Genomic DNA, 19,503 nt, shown 5'->3' with positions numbered 1-19,503 from the left:
TATACCTATCGCCTATCTAACACTCCCAACAACCTTGAGGTAGATGTTATCAGTCCCATTTTTCAGATGCGGAAACCTTAACGACGTGTCCAAAACCACAACAATGGAAGCCAGAATTAGAATTTGAGAGTTTCCACTTTATTCTTGTGGTTATGTGGTTTGGTTTTATCTAAAGAACCAATATCATGGCAACAAGAAGCCATGCTCCAGAATAAGTGTTCTTTATTATTGTTATTATTTCTACAGATTCCAAGTCAGATATGCCAGCAGCAGTTTTTGCTTTATACTAAGAAATCAGAGATTCCACATGAAACACAGCATTAAGAAACGGTGGTAGAGAGCAAGACAAAATGCCAACCAGTGATCAATTCTGTTTAATATTAGGAAAGCCAAAGAGAAAAAGACATTTTTCAGACCAGAAAGTATTTAAAAAAAAAAAGAATGAAAAAAAGTAAAAGAAAAAAGAATAAGACTTATTTTGGAAATGCTTGAAGCTGACATTATGTTGGTTTTATTTCAGATTTCACAAAAGAAATAAGTTATAAAACTAAAACCAGTTAACCCAGCCGCTATCAACAGAGGGTGGTATAAGCAAAAGACACTAGGTCAGAACTTGCAGTGAAGAGCCACCCATTCCCGACACTGGAATGCTCCTGTGCTAACAGGACACTTCACTGGGGGATGAAGGTGGAGAGAACTGGGGTTTCACAGCAGTTCCGAGGCACAATGCTCCCCCTAGTTAATGCTTGTTGCTACCCAGGTCTCCTCTGTATCATAAGTGTAGCAAGGATTTACTGATTTCGGAAAAGACAAATCCAGCGTAGCAAAGGCAAGGGTTTTTTTTAATTGAATTTTACGCAAGTTTCCTTTTAAAAGGTACTGTACCTTAAAATCAGACCATCAAACTGATTACTTAGCTAACTTACGTGGGACCTCCAGTCTCATTACTGAAAGGAATACACAAGGCTTAAGCTGCACTAAATAAAATATACAAGGGCTTTGGGTAGATGCTCATATGTTTGCCTGAGCTTTGGTTATGGGAAAGCCAGGCTAGGAGGATTTATTTAGTCATCGCTGAAGAATTCTATTTCCCACCCCATTCCAAACGTCTGGTTGGGGCGAGACTGGAGGTGGGAGGGAATAAGGTAAAGTAATAGCCTTAATGCTTTACTAAGGTTCTGATTCAGCACAGAACCTTGTACAAAAATAAACAAAGTACCTGCCTAGGGACAGCTTTGCCTGTTTTTATGCCCAAGTCAAGGCTGTTCAATACACAGCGGCATCTGTCAAACCACACACCCATTCCCTGCCCGCTCCTCAAAGAATGCATGATGTGAAAGCACTCTCCCTTCTTCTATTTTCCTTCCTGAATAGGGCAGGGCAAGGGGAGAAAGAGGAAAAGGATTAAAAAAAAAAAAAAAAAGCGCCAACGAAAGAAACCAGACTGTTCCAAAGCTGCACTTTGGTTTAACAAATGGGCGACTTCCCTTTGTAGAATAAACCTTCCCCTCCAAAAAGGAATGTTTCTTTTCTCCTATAACCCACGATAAATTAAAACCAAGTAAGAAGTCTCTGGTTTGACATAATAAATACTTAGAATATATCAAATTAAAAAAATATAGTTACAAAAGCCTCAATGGAATTCTCTTTCTGACCTAACTACAGACAGATTCTTCACAGACAAAAGGTATCTCCGAAATCAGCTGCAGCTCCCCTCCCTGCTCACTGGGCTTGGTCAACAAGTGCTATCACATACCCTTTGGAATACTGTTAAGACAAAAACAATACAGAGCACAAGCAATCTACTCCTAAACTTGTTTTTCATACTGCCAAGGGTGTAGGAAGAAACCATCGGTGCAGAACCCTCATAGCAGTGCACAGTGACAGAGTCACAGCACTAGAGTAACACAGACAAGGATACTGGGGGAAAACAAAGCATAGGAAGGGAAAGAGGAGAGAAAGATCCCATAAAAGCTGGGAAAGGAAAATACAAGTGAGAGAGAGAGAGAAAGAGGAAGAGACCAATCAAGTTCAGCTGGACTTCCCAGTTCTGGCAGCAGCGCAGATGAGATGTTGAACAAGAAGAGTTCCTTTGGGTCTGTCGTAACAAGGAATGTTGTTGGCATTCTCTTCACCACTGACAGTAAGTAAGCAGAAGTTAACCCTCTCTGACACTGACACGTGGTTCTGCCAGTGAGCTGTGGATGATCCCAACGATTGATTCAACACCATCTTCCAGTAAAGTATTGTGGTCCCCATCAACCATATGGACAGATATTTTCCCATCGCATACCTGCGGAGATGCAAGAAAAGCAAAACTTTACATTTACAATTTACAAACAGCTGGTCATCTAGCTGATTTGGGTTCATCAGTTGAAGTTATTCATGGTTCACACCACTGTCTATATCAGACTCATTTGAAAACACCACCAGTTTTACTCTGATGTGTTTTCATAGATCAGCTGCAGGGCATTGTCTGGAACAAGTGCTTTAAAGCGCAATAGTTTGACAGCCTGGCACATGGTGCACTCAAATATAAGCTAAGCAGGAAGCCAGCCACCCTGACACTAATGGAATAATTTACCTACATATATATATAAGAATGAATGATAAAGTAGCTACTTCCAAGCTGCCCCTAAGAAAATCAAATAACCCTTCCCTCCACCTAATCTTTCTCCCATCACTATGAATCTTCCTTTAAGGTCATCATGTAACTTTAGTAACATAAAGGTTAGCTTGGAATCGATAACAAATATAAGTTAGAAGTCTGAAGGGACAGGAGGTGCCAGAAGCAGGAAGGTAAGTCTGAAAATTGCTTCCTTTCCCCTGGTATCACCTCCATAATGTAAGAGACTTAACCCTTTTACGTGAACAATCCTTATCTGGACTACAGGCTGAAAACCTAAGTTTTTTAGGCAATAAAAATACCCCAAAACAACAACCAAAACCAGATTCTAACTTTTAAGTGATCCACAAAAGGTAGCTAAGAAAAAGCCAACTCTATTATAGTCAGAAGGCTGACACTTGCTCTTCACAAGTCTGGCCTTGTGCAGCAGACAAATTTAGGGGTCTACAATGAAGGAGTCTAAATGTCACTTCTGTTAAGTTATTCTCTTTTAACAACTTTATTATCTAAAGTCTAAAGAGCCGCAAGAATTTGCTATAGGTATACACTAGCTACAGAAAACACTTATCCAATATAGAGGCTAGATCTTATCCTAGTCCTCACTAATCTGAGAAAATGCCTGGAACCAATCAACTCATTTGCTTTTGGGGACTTAATTGTTGTCAGAGTACGACAGCTGCAGAACAATGATTTCTTTCAGGTGGGTTCTGTCTCTTCTCCCCCAGTAGGGATGATTTTCCACGCTTTTCTTTTGTTCCCGCAAATATCAGGAGAAGCTCAACAGTGACCAGTGGGCCTCAGACTGACCTCTGAGAGTCTGTAGTCTGTACCCAGACCTTCTTCATATTCGCTGCGAGCCTTCACCCGCATCAGTGTCACGTTCCCATGATACTTGGATGCTGGTACATACTGGTCAGCAGCCTTCAGTTTATAGAAATAGGAAGTAGCAGCAAAGCTGAGTTCTTCACGATTGATATCTGTATAAACCTGAGTTATCAGGTCTACAGTAGCATTCACACGAGCCTCCAGATCTTCCAAGGGCAGAAGAATCTCCAGCAGCTGGAAATATTAATGTTTTTCCCATTAGTCTCAAAATCTGACAATCTCTGTTAAACAAAAAATCCACACCCCTCGTGTGCCACTTTGATATATTTAAAAAAAAAAAGAAAAGCAACATTACCTTATTGTATTCCATGCCTGTAAATTGCTGAACGAAGACAGACAAGGCTTCAGTCTCCACCGCAGCCAGATCTCCGTCATTCAGCGTGGCTCTGTAGCTCTGGAAAAGAGAAGAATAAAATGTGAACGTGAGAAGGATATGCCTGATCTTGAATGTCAGATAAAAACAATTAGAGAACAAAGGGCTTTGAACTGAGGAAAAGGGAGGGGAGGGGGGAACAAAAACAGATATACTGAAGCCTGGGATGGGGTGGGAGAGGAAAATCCCTTGAGGACGCATTAGAACACAAATTTATCAGTGGCAGTTACCAAGAGTCTAGTATTCCTAGAAAGTATAAAGAAAAGGGAAAGGACAACTTAAGCAAGGTTTCCTAGCACTCCTGTCAAAAGATCTTGTCTTGTAGGCTCCAGAAGGTCCCAGAAGACATTCTAATATGATGATTTACCACAAAAAGGGCAACATTTGTGCCCCAACCCTTGCCAGTTAAGGAAGCCCAACGCCCACGTGCTTCCACCTCTAAGCTATCCCTAAACACCCACTGCCTACAGCTGTCTCCCAGCTCTCCTATCAAGAAAAGTCTGCCAGCTTTTCAGATGGCTCATATCTAGAGGAGTAAGCTCCAAGAACATGAGCCATGATGACACAGGATGGTCCCCAGACAGAAGATTTTCTTTGTACCTCTTACCTGAGTGTATGCTGCCACAAAAGAATGGGACCCATCGAAGAGGAACAGATTGTTGAGTGCATGGGAAGCATTTTGTTGTACTTGCAGCTGAGAGCACATTTCAAAGGCTACACAGGCACCGAAAGAATATCCAGCAATGCGGTAAGGTCCTTCAGGCTGTATCTGCTTCATACAGTCAATGTAATAGGATGCCAAGGTCTGTATACTGTCCAAGGGAGCAGCTAGAACACAGAAGCAAGTTAGAAATAGACTCTAGTGGAAAGACATTGGCATAGACAATTACATTTTCATGAGCTCAGAAATAGTCCTGCTGGAAACATCCAGGTTATTTTGAACATAAGTTTTCTAACTCATGCTTAGCAAGAGATAGTAACGTTCCTGCTTTCCAAAGACAGGGAGAACAGCACTTTCTCCTGCACGCTTATCTACTGTCAGGAACTCAATACAACATCCAATTGTTCCATTTCCCCATACACAAGCTTTTCAGTCTAACCTAGTACTTCTCTTGTTACCTGGGGATGTTTGATATCCCTCTATGCAGACTACAGTACTACTACTGGATCCTTCAAGTTTAACTGTCTAGAGAGCTTTGTTTCTCTATAAGGCAACTAAAATTCAGAATGTTGTTTTCAGAAAGTCAAGATGCTGAAGAACTGAGATACCTTTTGTGCACTGGAACCCATAGCAGGGTATATGAAGTCTGGAGGCGAGGGTGTGGAAAAATGTAATGGATCCTTCAATGGGGTGAATAAGGAAGAGAGGGCGTTCTGTGCTCTGAACATCGTTGAGACGGGTGATCGTTGGCCCTTCTGGGTTCACCAACAAGTTGTTCAAATTTAGTTTTGGAAGTTCAGGCGAACCAGCCTTCATTTGGGATGACTTCATTTCTTTCAAGGGAAGAACACGAGACAAACACAATTGAATTCAGGATCAGTCTTGGCCACACAGCCACAGTCCTAAAGGAGAATCTCGGGGTTGCTCTGGATTAGCCTACTGGCTCACTAAATCCTTAGGGCACGGACATAGGGATATTCTTATTGTCAGTTGCTCTGCAGCAACTGCATGTGCTTTTAGCTTACAGTAAGCATGACATTACATAGTTCATTCCTCAGACAGGTAAAAGGTCTCAAATTACATCCTGCAACAAAGTACTCATGCAGGCAGATACTAGCTAGATACTAGCCGGTACCCAGAACTGATGGGCCTGACTCCATACGCTTCAGCGACACATCTGTCACTTAAAAGTCTTTCAGCTATAACCTTATTTCATGGTTTGATTTGCCACTTGAGATTGAATGCGAGGGATTGGGAGCTTAACTGGACTCAGGTGACCAGTAGCAACCCCAATGCTGACACCATACCTTCACTTCTCCCAGACGTGGAGGAAAGTTCGCGCAGTTTGTTGATTGTAAGGAGTCGAATTTCCCTCATATTCATAATGATATCATAGTCTCTCTCCAGTGTCTGGCGTACCTCTACACCCATCAAGGAATCCAAACCCAAGTCTGCCAAGGAAGTCTCAGGATTCAGAGTACTCATGTCACGGATACCTGAGAATAAAAAGAGCACGTTAGCAGAAGGCCAATTTCTTTTCAGCTCTAGGCCTCCCTAGCAGTCTTCTCAGCTTCCTTCTTTCTCATAAAACCTGAATAATCTGCTGCCTCAGAGAATTATCTTTCACTATCATCTAATGCTTTCACTAGCGAAAGCTTTCAGCTTTCTGAGAGGGGATACATCAGTCCCAGCTAAACAGCTGTGAACACTGTCCCTTCAGCTCTAGACCAAGTTCAGAACACTCAGCCAGAGGAATTTCACATACTGGAGGCTGTGACCAAAACTGCAATCCTAGACATAATGCAACTATTCCTCATCTAGAACATGAGATAAAATAGTTACCAGTGTCAGTGATGGTTGACTGCAGCACTTGAGGTCTGTGACACTGAAAGAGGAGACGATTCCTCTGGTATTCACCACTTCATCCCCTTCAAATTTTGACACTGTTTAAGTCTCTACCCCTTCCTGACCTGTAAAAGGCTTCTTGTAACGACATTTGCATCTACAGGTCCTCCTCCTCTCCTCTGCCTTGTGCTGCCCCACATTGCCATTCTTCCCAGCAATAAGTTTCTTCCCAGCTTCTTCTGTTGCCTTCACACTCTGTCCTTCCCAACTAACCCTACAGCTGATCCAATTTCCCAGACATTTCCCTATGACTTTGAAAAGTCACACCGGTTCCCTCAGGTCAGATTTGCTGCCAGTTACAACTCCTAATACTCAGGTGAATGTCTTAAATTCATCACTACCTCTTTCGGTAGAAAATAAAGCATCAGCAGACACTTCTGTTTGCAAAAGACACAACTGAAGTGGGATATAGTAGAACTGACAGATTATTCGCTTTTCAACACAAGAACAAGGGACAATGGAAAAGGAAGCAGGTTCAAAACAAAGAGGAGGACACGGTGCTTTTTAAGAGTTAACCTATGGCTACTAGATGTTCACATGGGATGACAGACAGAGCTGGTAAGAGAATACGCTACCAGGCAGTCACTAAGTACATAAAAGCTACTTTTTGCAGCACGGGGACATCCTGGGGTGAACATACGAAAGCTGGAATAGTACTCAGAAAGCTAATTGTGTATTTGCCCTATTATGTGCTGTCCCAGAATTTCGCTCCTGGGAGTTGCTCCTGTCGATTCTCCATCTGGAGAAAGGCTAAACAAAATCCAAGATGCTGAACTATGTGTGAGCGTGTAGGTAAACACACTAAGAGAGAAGAGCCCATACTGAAGAAACTAATTGTTGCAGAGAAGGAGCAGGTTAAAGGAAAAAATAAACCAAGAAACCCCATGCCACCCCCCAGTGAATAAGGAGAAGATGCTGAACAGAGCACCTACAGCAGCACCTCTGCTTTCCAAAAGCATCGAGATGGTAGACACTGCAGCACTTGTTTGAGAGCACATACCCAGAATGTTACCAACAGCTTCTACAAGATCCCGCTGACTGCCTCCATCACTTTTCACAGAGACCTTCTCTGCGAGGATAAAACTGGACATGACAGGATGAGGTTGATTCAGGAAGACATCGAGCACCTCCAGGCATGAGCTGATTGGCTGAGGAACGGTTCCCCCAACCACAACGTCTTTGTTTCCTATTGTCTTCACAAGGACACCCACATCACCAATGGCTCCCCACTGGATTGCCAGTCCTGGAGGAGAAATCAGACGAAAGAACACACTACGCAACTAACTAAAACACATGGCAGCAACCAAAAGAAGTTAAAAGCAGCGAGGTGAAGGCCTGCACTTCCTTTGTACTGTTAAATGGTCAGTGTTCATTCACACATGAATGACTTAAGGTAACAGCTACAAGAGGAAACAGCCTTTAACATTCATTATTGTTTCTGGTGAGCTGGTTCTCCTCTGGATGTTTGGTGGGATAAATTATTCAGTGCAATGGAGTAAATCTATCTTACCTGGGAGTCCATCGTGTTGTCGCTGCTCACAGATACGCTCCATGGTAGAATTGGCAAAGCCATAATTACTTTGCCCAGCATTTCCTCTTCCACAGCTTACAGAAGAGAACACAACAAAATAGTCCAGGTCTGGACACTTTTTACGAGTCACCCTAGAAGGAGAGCAGCAGAGAGAAAACCCATCAGACAAACCTGCTAACCGTGTGTTACCATGGCAGCCCAGTGCCAGGCTGAAAGTTTGATCTGTGACCATAAAAGCAATTCATTTGTCCCTTCTACAGACACTTACTGATCCAAGTGAAGTGTGCCTGAGTACTTGGGCTTGTTTACTTCCAAGTATGATTCCGGGGTCTGATTTTCAATCATGCTGTCTCTAAGAACCTATTGGGGAGGTGAGAAGGCAGAAAAAGGTGCTGTTTCAGCAATTCCAGTTTCTCCATTTAAATTCACCATATATTTTGAGATACGAGAGGATATCACTAAAAAATGCATTTTTGTAACTTCACAGTACAGACTTATCTTGAATGTCTTGAAATACAACGAGGACTGCGTGGCTTTTGATAAGTCTGCTTTTTTTTCCAGTATGGCCACCACAGCCTGCAACTTGCAAGTCCCGTATGGGATTTTTCTTGTCCCTGGGAATCTTGGGCAACGTTTATCCTGTCTTGGAACCGAGCTCACTGGCCAAATACTCTTGCTTCCCAGGTCAAAGGACCAGATCCATAGGACTTTAATTAGCTAAGGCCAAAGCAAAGTGTCTTTTGAAACACAAGAGAAGTACTGTAAAACTGTATGAAGCCTGACTGCCTTCAGTAAAAAAGCCACTTGTAAGAGACAGCAGCCATTCAAATCCTAAGGGTTTTTGTCACTTACCACAGCCAAATTAAAGATGCCTCCAACTGGGCCAAGCTGCGAAGCTTCTTCTATCAATAGCTGTGTTCCTTCTAGTGTTGCAACATCTCTGGTAGATACCAACACTTGGACTCCCAGTGCCTTCCACTCTTCAACACGTTTAGCCTGGTAGCCTACAAAAAACGCCAACGGTGCCTGATGAAGCATTCAAACCACAAGGCTTTGGTTAACTTGCTCTTTAAAAGCTTTTCTGACTAGACAGAAACTGAATAGCTATATAATTCTGGATTCAGCTAGAAGAGAATAATCGGTCAAAACTTTAACAGTAGATAGAAATCACTTGAGTTTCACAAATATCCTAAATAGATCTAAGTGCAGAACAGAGTCAGGAGAATGTGAAGGTGGGAGAGGGTAGAAAAAGTACAACAGAGGAGTGAAATTAATAAGAATTTGGGTACTGAGACAGGAAAGAATAGCTAGATTAGAGCAAGGAAACAGATTGTAGTAGCCCAATCAGAACTTAAGAAGCACAAGTGTTTGATCTGTGCATTTGTACAAGTGGTGCCATTGTGAACTTGCCAAGAGAGTCTGTAGAAGAGAGTTTTGTTATGACCAAATATGTATGAGGAAAGACTGAAGACTACCACGGATAAGAAACCTCAGTGCTGGGATTGTAATCAAATTAATGGCTTAAAACTCAGTAAAAATGCTTACTGATGTTATCAGATAGGAGGGCACATCATTATAGTTGAGCTGAGCTACCTGAAGGATGAAGAGCAAGCATCCAAACATGTATCCTGAGGGACAGAGTACCTTTACTAAGGAGTTTATAGGCCTTGCCTTGTGGTATGTGATCCAACATCCTAACAGCCACTGGACAAGTCACCAAGGTAGCTGGATGCAGACTTTGTCAAAGGGGTAAAGGTAAAAGCAACGTTGCTGAGAAAATCCTGGGTAGGGCAGAAAGTGGGTTGACAGACTTAAGCAGCATACAAAGAAGGAGGAAGCAGTTGGAAAAGAGGTCAAGTTCAAAGATGTTTCCTCCTTTAGAATAAAGGAAACAAGAACTTGTTTGAAGTGAGAGAACATACACTCAAGAGGAAATAAAAGACATCAAGACATTATTATTTGCTGACAGGACACTTAAAAATGGAGAGAATCTACAAATTGAGGTCTGTTGGAAGGCAGTCACATTCCCTGTTCCTTTGCAGTTTTTCCTTACCCGTTCGTATGCCAGAACGAGATGTCAGTACAAGTTTCTGTGCTCCTCTCTCAATTAGCCACTGTGCCAGCTCAAGCCCAAATCCTCCTAGGCCCCCAACGAGGATGTAAGACTTGGTAGGTGGACAGGCAGTTCGGGAGATGGCAGAGACTGTAACTGGTTCAGATTTTCTCAAATTATATTCCTTTTCTTCTTCTTGGACCTTCCCCCCGACGAAAACAAAAAAAATAAAAGAAAAAAGAAAAAGTAGTTAGGATTGGATACACAAAGCATTTCTTATCTTCCCATGCCAAGCTTCTCCAGTCAATGGGAATGAACCTTGTAGAAGCAGCGACAGATTTAGCAGTTAGATATGTTACAATGCTAGCAGCAAAAAACAATAACCCTATGCTGTCCTAGCGAGACAATTTCAATTTGAACTGTACCAAACTATCCAATAAAGTCACCTACAGTGAATGACAGATGCAGAGACTCAAAGTCGTCATCTCATTACCTTGATCATAACTTTGCCAATATGTTTTCCTTGTGCCATGAACCTGAAGGCAGCTTCTACCTCTTCTTTGTTGAAGACTGTACTTCTCAGGGGCTTTACCACACCATCTTTTATGCCTTTCACCAACAATTCCGATACTATTCTCCAGTCTTGGTTGTCACTCTCAAAGATTGCATCTAGTAGGATTCCATGGAACGCCACATTCTTGAGGAAGAGCGCCATTCCTAGAAAAAGCAACTGGGTTATCACCTGAAGCTGCTGACACTTCAAAACAGAGCCTATTTTCTGCTTCAGAAACATTTCTTGTCAGTCAGGAGCATAAGACTGAGGGCTAAAGCTGTCACTAGTTACTAAAATTCTGCATTTTTCAAACTCATTCTTTCACATGCTTTCTAAATGCTTTTTGCATGAGGTTGTTCTCAGATCAGTTCAACAGAAACTCCACTCACAAAAATTGTGCGTCAGGAGGACAAGCTATAACATGGCCAGTCAGGTATTATAAAGGACAGTTTGTGTCTAGCAAAAGCTGAGTAGGAGTCACGTAGGAGCTAGAATCTTATGTGCATCCTGCCCATCTCCACAGGAAACGCTTCCTCATAGGAAGCTTTCCATGCTGCTACAGTCTTCTGAAATTTAATTAGACTAAGAAAGAAGACTTGTCAACACTTGCTGTATGCAATTATTCTACAACAGGTGAACATTCTTGCTGCTTTTCACTAACACATCAGATTAAAACAGTTGTTTTCCTGTCCAAGAGAAATCAAGCTAATCTTTGCCCTGTGCCATAAAAAAAAATTAGAGGTTAAACCTAGCAAGATGTATTTCCTGATGCCCCAACTTACCAAGCTGACTGTTGTTAGACAGATCAAATTTGCCTATTTCCAAGAAGCGCCCGTGTTGAGCAAGACAACGCAAACTGGCTTGGAGCTTCTCTTCTGCCAAGGAATTCAACACAAGGTTGACACCTGCAATGAAAGGAGAAGCAACTATTTAATAAACTCAACTCTGCTGAGAGCCTAATGCTGTTTTCTAGCGACTCTTTTGTCTTTAGGAAGTACAGCCACAATGTGGCATACCTGACAAAGGAAGGAAAAGTATTCTTTGACTGTACCTTTTCCTTTGGTAACTCGCATTATGTGCTGCTCAAAGGTGGTGTCTCGGGAGCTGGCAAAGCTATTAGCGTCCAGCTGTGGGAATCTTGCTTGGAGATACTTGCGTTTCTCAGTGGAGCCTGGATGTAGAAGACAGGTTGAGTGACGCCAGTACTCTTATATTAAGTTTTTTTATGATGAAATAGCCCATTTTCATCCACACATCTTTTCCCAAGGATTCAAAGTCTGAACAGTCATGGAGCATTTTCTTTGAAGCTCTCAGGCTTTTAAAGTGTCAAACCTTAGGACAAAGGCTGTCCAGTTGTTACTGCTCAGTTAAGAGATACAGCAAGGACCAGAAATGGACCAAGCTGGACAATGGATACACACTTCGGTTGCATCACTGAATTTAAAATGAAGAAGTCTTGATCTTCTTCTGTACTTTTGATTATATAGTGTATGGAGGTAGATAAATTTGTCTGTGCCGTGGAATTTTGAAGCACCTAGTCAGTAGCTGTGTTTACCACGTATCCTGTTCTCACTCTAGAATCTAGATCAACATTACAGGTGACTATACTAGGGGAAGAGTATATAAGCGAACATGTATTTTTATACTTAAACACGTGTGCACACACACATTTCTTCTGGTTTTATACATATATAAAATACTTTTTTTTTTCCTTGACATAACATGGACCCTGAGTACTCACCCACAGTAGCAAAGACGCGGCAGCCCATGCTCAGGGCAATAGCAATTGCTGCTTGGCCCACACCACCTGAGCCAGAGTGAATGAGGATACTCTCACCCTTCTTCATACCACCTCGAACCACCAAAGCATAATAAGCAGTGGCATAAACCACAGGCACAGAAGCTGCTTCTTCCAGAGTCCTAAGGAAGAAAGTGAAAGAGAGAAGAGATCTTTAGCTTTGGAAGAGACTACTCGATTCTTTTGATGAAATTCGTTTTTCAGCATTAGAAAGGTTAAATTGCTCGGTCACATAGCAGACTACCACAGCTGCAGAGCACAGCCAAGAGTTTCATCCTTCTGCAAAAATAATTTAATAATTAGCCAGGAACACAAGCAACACCAAAAAATCAGTGCACGCTCAAAGACACTGAGATAAGAGACCAAAGAAAGAGTTAAAACCCCTGTAACAAGCCACTGTCAAAAAACAGAGCTCGGCTCCTGCAGTGGATCTAAATCAGATCCTACAGCTGCTCAGAAGACTATAGCTCTGTTATTTCCCAGAAGGGATCTACCCATTATGTGGTCCTCTCGTCTCATCGGGGCTGTCAGGTGCAGGTAGGAAGGCAAACCTTAACTACATACACAAACAAGAAAACAGAAGTTGACCTACCAGTTTTTAGGCACCTCCCACAGAAAATCCTTATGGCAGTCAACCACGGTAGCCAAACCCTTCGCTGGCAGCAATCCCATCACCCTTCTTCCAGACATGTCCCGTCCTGAGAACTCCATGCCCAGCATACACTGCTGCAAAGCCCAGTTACCTGAAAGAACAGAAGCATTTTAAAATGAAATTTCTCTTCCAAAATCCATGGCCAAGCACGGACCAGGGAGTCACCAAAAGCTGGAACCCCAGAGACAGATATCTGCTAGGATTTGTCTACTATTTACACAGTTCGTAAGTCACCATAGTTAATTTTTCACTCTTAACAATAACAAGAGTAGCAGAAAAGGACTTGATCTCATTAAGCCTTACTCTTTAGCCTTGATGATATTGCTTTAGTTTCCAGTTTTCAGAAATTTAATGGAACCTCCCTGTTTCAGAAACAATTTTGTTCCTCTTAAGAATGATACACGAACTACAAAGATGACCAACAAACTAAAAAGGATGATCACAGCAAAACCAGCTTTACCACAAAACCTTAATTTTTGCAAACATCCATTTTAGGCAGACACTAATCTCAGCAACGAAGGGAAATCCAGCCCTAATGATGTCACCCGTAACGACCTCCAAATGCAGTTTTTACACGTACTTCCCCTCCTCCTTGCAACAGAGCTTTAAAACTACTTAGACATTACATCAGCTCTTAACTTCCTACGGGGCAAGATATCTCCATTTCATAGACGGAAGATTACTTCACCTGTTTTTTCCTCCCCTAAACACGTAGCATATCTAGTAGTATGGCAGCATGAAACTTGCAACATTCTTATCTCAGTATGTACCTTGCCCATCTCTAGAACCTCTATCAAGTTGTTTTACCTCACACTTGATATCATGTTTCCTCAAAGGTTTATTAATTCTGCCATATGAAAATATGGGATTGCAACTGCAAGAAGAACTTAATGAGTTTTTGGTGTACACGCCTGCAGCAGGGCCATACTTCCTTTTCAGAAGTATGTTTTCTTGCTAAAGAAAACCTGATATACACTTTAGCCAGTGCATAGCTAACGTTTAGAAGATGAGGTGAATAAATTCCAGAGCAGTAATACATAAACACGCTTTCTTCTAGTGTAATTTTAACTCACCAGGGATAGCATCTGGAGAAAGCTTTCCTGTGGCCAGCATAATGTCCCGGAAGTTGAGAGATGAGTAATAGACTTTGCAGAGTTGAACATCGGGATCAGTTGTTTGGAAGTGACGAAGCGGGGAGCTAATCCAACGAAGAGATGAGAGGTCTCCACGAGTCAATACATTTACATAGGCATATTCTGTCAACTCCTGAGGTTGCGCTGAGGAAGGAACAGTAACAATTTTATACACATTAAACACAGGCACACTTTCCAGAGCAAGTAAATTCCTTATGTAATTGCTATCTCTTTATCCAGTTGCTCTCCAAAAAGTCCCTTCTTACCCTGCAATTGTACCCATACATCAAATAGCTCGTCCCTCCTCCTGACACCAGACCACGCTGCAATTCACTCTGAGCTGAAGCAGAATTCCAAATTATCCGTTTAAAAATAACTGCAGGAACAACAGCTACTCATTTTCTATTCAAAGGCCATTCAGACTCAAGGCCCTGCACGTGATCCCCAGACCTCAAAGGAGTTACCTTGCTGCAATTGGAGATGCCTAAAGGAGCCCCACGTTCCATCCCGATAGACGTTCATCACCAAGTCCCTCTGAACAATATTCTCCATCTCCGGGGAAGAAGGGCTTGTGGGCGGGACAGCTGATGAAGGTTTCAAGTTGGAAATGAACACACACCTAAAAGCCAAGAGATGATATTTTGCTTGTTTTGCTATAAGCCTGAAAAGAAGGCAGCTAACTTAAAAATATCTCATCTCCAACTGCGCCTCAAGGGCACGCTTACATACCTGATTCTGTGGCCTTCTGCTTCAAGGCGGAGGCAGTTCACCATTCCCAAAATTCCTGAGTTCCCACGACTGGTGGCAGTCAACCACACAGGCTGCTCCGATTGCTCAGCCAAGATCCCCTACAGGACAAACCCCAGACTGTTTTACTAGGAACCACAGAAAGGAAATAGCCCTCACATCCTTAAGGCAGTGATGAATAACTTTTGTTTTAAGAAAAGCAACCGAACACACACGCTTCTTTTAACACTGCTAAATATCTCATTTAGAAAGCGTAATGATTTGGAAATTCAGATATTTAGGACACAGGGATTCTCACCTTTAAGGATTCAACCCACTTAAAATCATTCTCATCTACTGGCAGAAAGATGGGTGTTTTGGCAGGGGCTTGCCGGCGACACAGGAAAATAACAGAGTCAAAGAACGATTTCTTCATGGCAACCAGATTCAGTGAGGCACTCTTGAATAAGCTCTCCCACTGTGCCTGTCAAATCAGGTAAAGCACCAGTTAACAGGAAAGTCAATTAAAAATACAAGTCACATCTATACTTCTTGTTGGGTTTCCTCAAAGACTGCTTCACCAAGAATAACGGGCACTGTCTACCTCTTTCATGCTTTCACTTGAAATCTTGGCATCCGTTCTGTATTGCCTCAGTACAAACATATATTTAATTAACATAACAGTGTTCTAAGGCAGAAGGAATAGTCTAGACATTGATAAAAGGTCCTCAGAAAGCAGTAGTACAAGTAACACGAAGCCCCAGTTAAGGAAGTAGTTCTACCACACAGCAGTGTCCGTGCTGTCAAGTCCCATAAGGTATTTGAACATGTCTAGAATTTAATTCCAGCAGCAAGGCACATGTCCAGACACAAAGAGAATGTACAGATCTCAACACAGAAAGTAACAGAAGTGGAAAGACCAAGCTATTGATGCTTATGATAGATCTAGGTTTTAAGTTATCAGCTCCAGTAGCATCTCACAGTTATTTTTTTATCCCCCTCTCCACGGAGTAAGATGCAAATCCAAAGAATTCAACCTTTCTTCTCAAATCTCCATGAAATATCTTTGCAGAAAGTGCAAAATTCAAAATCCAACACTCCAGAATTATAAACAAAAAAGTTCATTAGAAATGCTACTGTCTCCAGCCAATCAAAGCAGGAAGAATGCGTATGTTCTGTAGAGGGGCAGTTTCCCACTACTGCTTAGTCCCTCAGCTGCCAAGAGAAAGTCATGCCCCAGTTCCCACCCTTATCCCAGCCACTCACTCTCCTCTCTCCTGCCAGCATTGGCACTAGTTCATCTGCATGTTACACCAGTTTGCAGATTTAAAGCAGACACCCTGCCCCCATGGGATTATTATGCTGTGTCCCATGACAGAATAAGATAAAGTGGGAAGGAAAGAAAGGAAGGGAGAAAAAAATACAAGAGAAAAGCCTTCCTTTCTGGGAGCACTTCTATGCTAGAACTTAACTAGTTTGTAAAGTCTCACTCCTAGCAGTGATAGCAAAAGGAAGAGAGAGAGTCTGATAATGAAGCATTTTAGGATCCTACAGTGATAAAGCTGTACCTCACCCAAAACCACAGCACGTTATTTTAACTATAAAGGAACTACCCTGGATCGGTGTTTTCGTACAGATTATACGGATACACAAATTACAAGGAATAATTTTCAGTGCATTAAGGCTTTCCTTACTGAACTCACAGTTTACTGTCCCAATCTAATATGTGGCAATTTGTAACTCTTCTGAAGAGGTGTTTATTACATATTCCTGCAGAGAGCTTCAACGGAGAGCGATGTAAGCAATGGCTACTTGACATTCATCACAAGAGCACCCGCAAACAGCAGACTCCACACTATCCACCAAGAAAGTTGTCCTTCCAGAAGCCTTACCTCACTCAGGAACTGGTGTTTCTGCTGTAGATCTGGACTAGTAAGGAAGCTGACAAATTCTCCAAGAGTTTCTCCTCTAAGAAGGGTGTGTATCAAAACAAACCCTCCTTCCTTCACTGCAGCCACCAAATTACAGAAGATTTCAGGGGTGGTCTCTGTAACATTTGAACAGTTGTATACCACCAGGTCAGCATCGGTCAGGTTTCCAGAGGGAGGGCTAGATGGATCCCACTGGCTAAGGACAACTCCAGCATCTTGTAGCTCTGTTTCAATAGCTGAAAGAGCTTCCAGGCTGCGGTCAGTGGCAATGTAGTCAGGCTGCAACAGGGGCTGCGTAGCCAGAGCATTTTTGATATGAGAGAACAGATGTCCGCTTCCTGCAAGAACCTGTGAGAAAAGGGCAAGGAAAAGGGAAAAATAAGTTGAAACATGTATGATATCCAGAAGTATGAATGGAACAATAGAAACATGCAATCAGTTTACTGGAAGGCCTGGAAACTCTAGCTATAGTTCCACCCCAAGCTTCCAGCTAACCTCTACTATCTTCATCTTGCGACTGGATAGGTTCTCCACCGCCACATCCAGGCAAGTCTTCAACTCTGAAGAGTCTAGCAATCCATTGAGAAGAGGATCATCCTGGAGGTGCATTTTCTCTCGGGTTACGATCTGTTGAAGCTCCGAATGGAGGTTTCCATTTGGTTCCAGACTGCACATTTCAGCAAGGATATGCTGAAGGCCTTTCTGTGTGGATAAAGGCTCTGCCTCAGGATCTGCAGTTTCCAGTCCAGGAATGACTAATTTGATGCCGTGCACCACCATTTTATTCGCTAAGTTCTGGATCAGATCTATGGAAGAGAAGGGGAAATGAAAGGAAGAGTCAGATTTTCCACAGATTTCTCTTTTCCTCCTTGCCCCCATTTGCTATATAGGCTGATCAGCACCACAAATTACAGCATCTTCTATCATTAGCCTAGCCACAAAGACATAAATCACGTGAACGTACACCACGCACATATATTGTGCAGTAGTTGCAGCCCCCAAACACGTAGGTTTTGAGTCAAGACAATCTAAACCTCTAAAATTACCTGTGGCAGGACTCTGACAGAGAGGGCAACTAAAAGAAAACCTCCAGCTAATGTAGAGAGGTGCAGAGGGAAGTTGTAGATTTCCACAGCTACTAAAATACTCTTTTTTGCTTTATAAGCAGGTGGAAAAACAGCTCATCCTGACCGAGATCAGAAACAGCATTAAGAAAAATAAAATAAAAATCCCACTAGAGCATACGCAAAAAAAAAATGTCTGGGACAGTCTTTGGGCATGCAGGGAAAAAGAAATCTTTAAAATCAAAGGATGAGCATGAAGACACTTCATCAATATAGAATGGCAAAACTGCTGTCTCAAGATGCAGCATTATTCATTACTAGAGTAAAAACCTTACAAAACAGTAGCTTTTTTCCCTTTGGTAAAAAGACACTTCAAGTGATGAGCTGAGTGGATGCCTCCCCATTCAAAGAGGGGAGTAACTAGGCCACTAGGTTCATGATACATCAAGCTGCTCCTGCTCTATTCTTACCACAACAAACTTTTTCTTTGGCCTGCCTCGCTAAACCACTTTCCCTCCATGGATACGCTCTTGCACCCACAATCAAACGGGAACAGACATGTCAGCTTACCCGTCGTGGCAGTTCACAGGGAAAAACAAACCAAGAAAGCTAAAGACTTGAGAAACAGGATCTTCTGAGAACATCTGAAGCAACTAGGCTGGATTTCTCCCTGAAGATGATGATTTGTGCCCTTTCCACTTGCAGAGGTGGCAGTACCATCTGACGCTACATGGACTGTTAGAGAAGAGTAGATGCCCTTCCCCACAGCTTTACTCCTACCCACATTTTAAAGATACCTTAGGCAAAAGCAGCTTTTAGTTTCTGTCAGGCTGGGCAAATCCTCATGTGTGATAAGAAACCAGTCCCACTCTACCTTTACACTGCTTCAAGTAGTCACAAAGATGGGTATTGGAAGACAAACAGTTATTCTCAGTATAGGGCACAAAGCAGAATTTTTCCAGGGTGGGAGGGTTCCGTTCCTGCTGTCGTCGTGGTGCCACTGAAGCATGAAGACCACTGAGGTGAACACCTCCTGCTTGAATGCTAGCAACACAGCGATCCATAACGACATCAACAGCTGAAAGACAAGAAAGAAACATAAGTTTGCATCAAACACCAAATATTTCATTGAAGGTGATCAGGTGTACTGTGCTATGTCAGGCTGTTAGAGCTGCAGAATAGCTTGGAGACCAAGATGGACCCCCGGAAGTCCATCCTACTTCTTATGAAGTCATATGTTCATCCACAGAGCAGTCATTGCAACTAGCAAAAGCCCAAGCACAAAATATTACCTTTGACATCGTCCTTGTATTGGCACACACACTCTTGATGCAGCACCGGGTCAACAGACAATGCGCGAATCCTGGTGGGTAAGCGTAGAACGCGCCCTGTCTCACCCAAGATTGCAACGTGTAACACGGTGTCAAGGAAGGTCACCCAGTTCCCGTTCCACACAACTTTGCCTGTGGTTCCTGCAGGAGAAGAAGAGGAAGCCTCACTGAGATTTTATTCTTCAGCAGATGCCAGAAGTTGCTGCTTATCAAACGCAAAGTTTGCTGTATGTACCCTGCTTTCCCTGTAAATTCCAACTCCAGTTCTACACAGGCTTTCC

General features: G+C 42.5%; 1 protein-coding gene across 1 annotated transcript in view; it reads right to left on the bottom strand.

Moving 5' to 3' along the window:
* Positions 1–116: 116 nt before the first annotated feature.
* The window catches only part of FASN (fatty acid synthase), a 41,830-nt gene continuing 22,443 nt past the window's right edge, over positions 117–19,503 (bottom strand). Inside the window, exons 20-43 of the mRNA XM_069872822.1 lie at positions 19,184–19,363; positions 18,766–18,969; positions 17,323–17,633; positions 16,789–17,175; positions 15,216–15,380; positions 14,900–15,018; positions 14,635–14,789; positions 14,111–14,314; positions 12,978–13,128; positions 12,329–12,507; positions 11,639–11,758; positions 11,370–11,492; positions 10,528–10,751; positions 10,035–10,236; positions 8,834–8,985; positions 8,250–8,341; positions 7,961–8,112; positions 7,451–7,693; positions 5,853–6,041; positions 5,154–5,378; positions 4,492–4,712; positions 3,807–3,905; positions 3,434–3,685; positions 117–2,293 (exon numbers count right to left, since the gene is read on the bottom strand). Coding sequence (XP_069728923.1) covers positions 2,159–2,293; positions 3,434–3,685; positions 3,807–3,905; positions 4,492–4,712; positions 5,154–5,378; positions 5,853–6,041; positions 7,451–7,693; positions 7,961–8,112; positions 8,250–8,341; positions 8,834–8,985; positions 10,035–10,236; positions 10,528–10,751; positions 11,370–11,492; positions 11,639–11,758; positions 12,329–12,507; positions 12,978–13,128; positions 14,111–14,314; positions 14,635–14,789; positions 14,900–15,018; positions 15,216–15,380; positions 16,789–17,175; positions 17,323–17,633; positions 18,766–18,969; positions 19,184–19,363 — 4,484 coding nt within the window. The 3' untranslated portion in view covers positions 117–2,158. The remainder of the gene's footprint in view (positions 2,294–3,433; positions 3,686–3,806; positions 3,906–4,491; positions 4,713–5,153; positions 5,379–5,852; positions 6,042–7,450; positions 7,694–7,960; positions 8,113–8,249; positions 8,342–8,833; positions 8,986–10,034; positions 10,237–10,527; positions 10,752–11,369; positions 11,493–11,638; positions 11,759–12,328; positions 12,508–12,977; positions 13,129–14,110; positions 14,315–14,634; positions 14,790–14,899; positions 15,019–15,215; positions 15,381–16,788; positions 17,176–17,322; positions 17,634–18,765; positions 18,970–19,183; positions 19,364–19,503) is intronic.

This window comes from Phaenicophaeus curvirostris, chromosome 19 (assembly GCF_032191515.1).
Source record: "Phaenicophaeus curvirostris isolate KB17595 chromosome 19, BPBGC_Pcur_1.0, whole genome shotgun sequence".
In the NCBI taxonomy this organism is placed as follows: domain Eukaryota; kingdom Metazoa; phylum Chordata; class Aves; order Cuculiformes; family Cuculidae; genus Phaenicophaeus; species Phaenicophaeus curvirostris.
The sequence above is the reverse complement of the archived record's forward strand: the minus strand, read 5'-3'. Positions and strand labels throughout refer to the sequence as shown.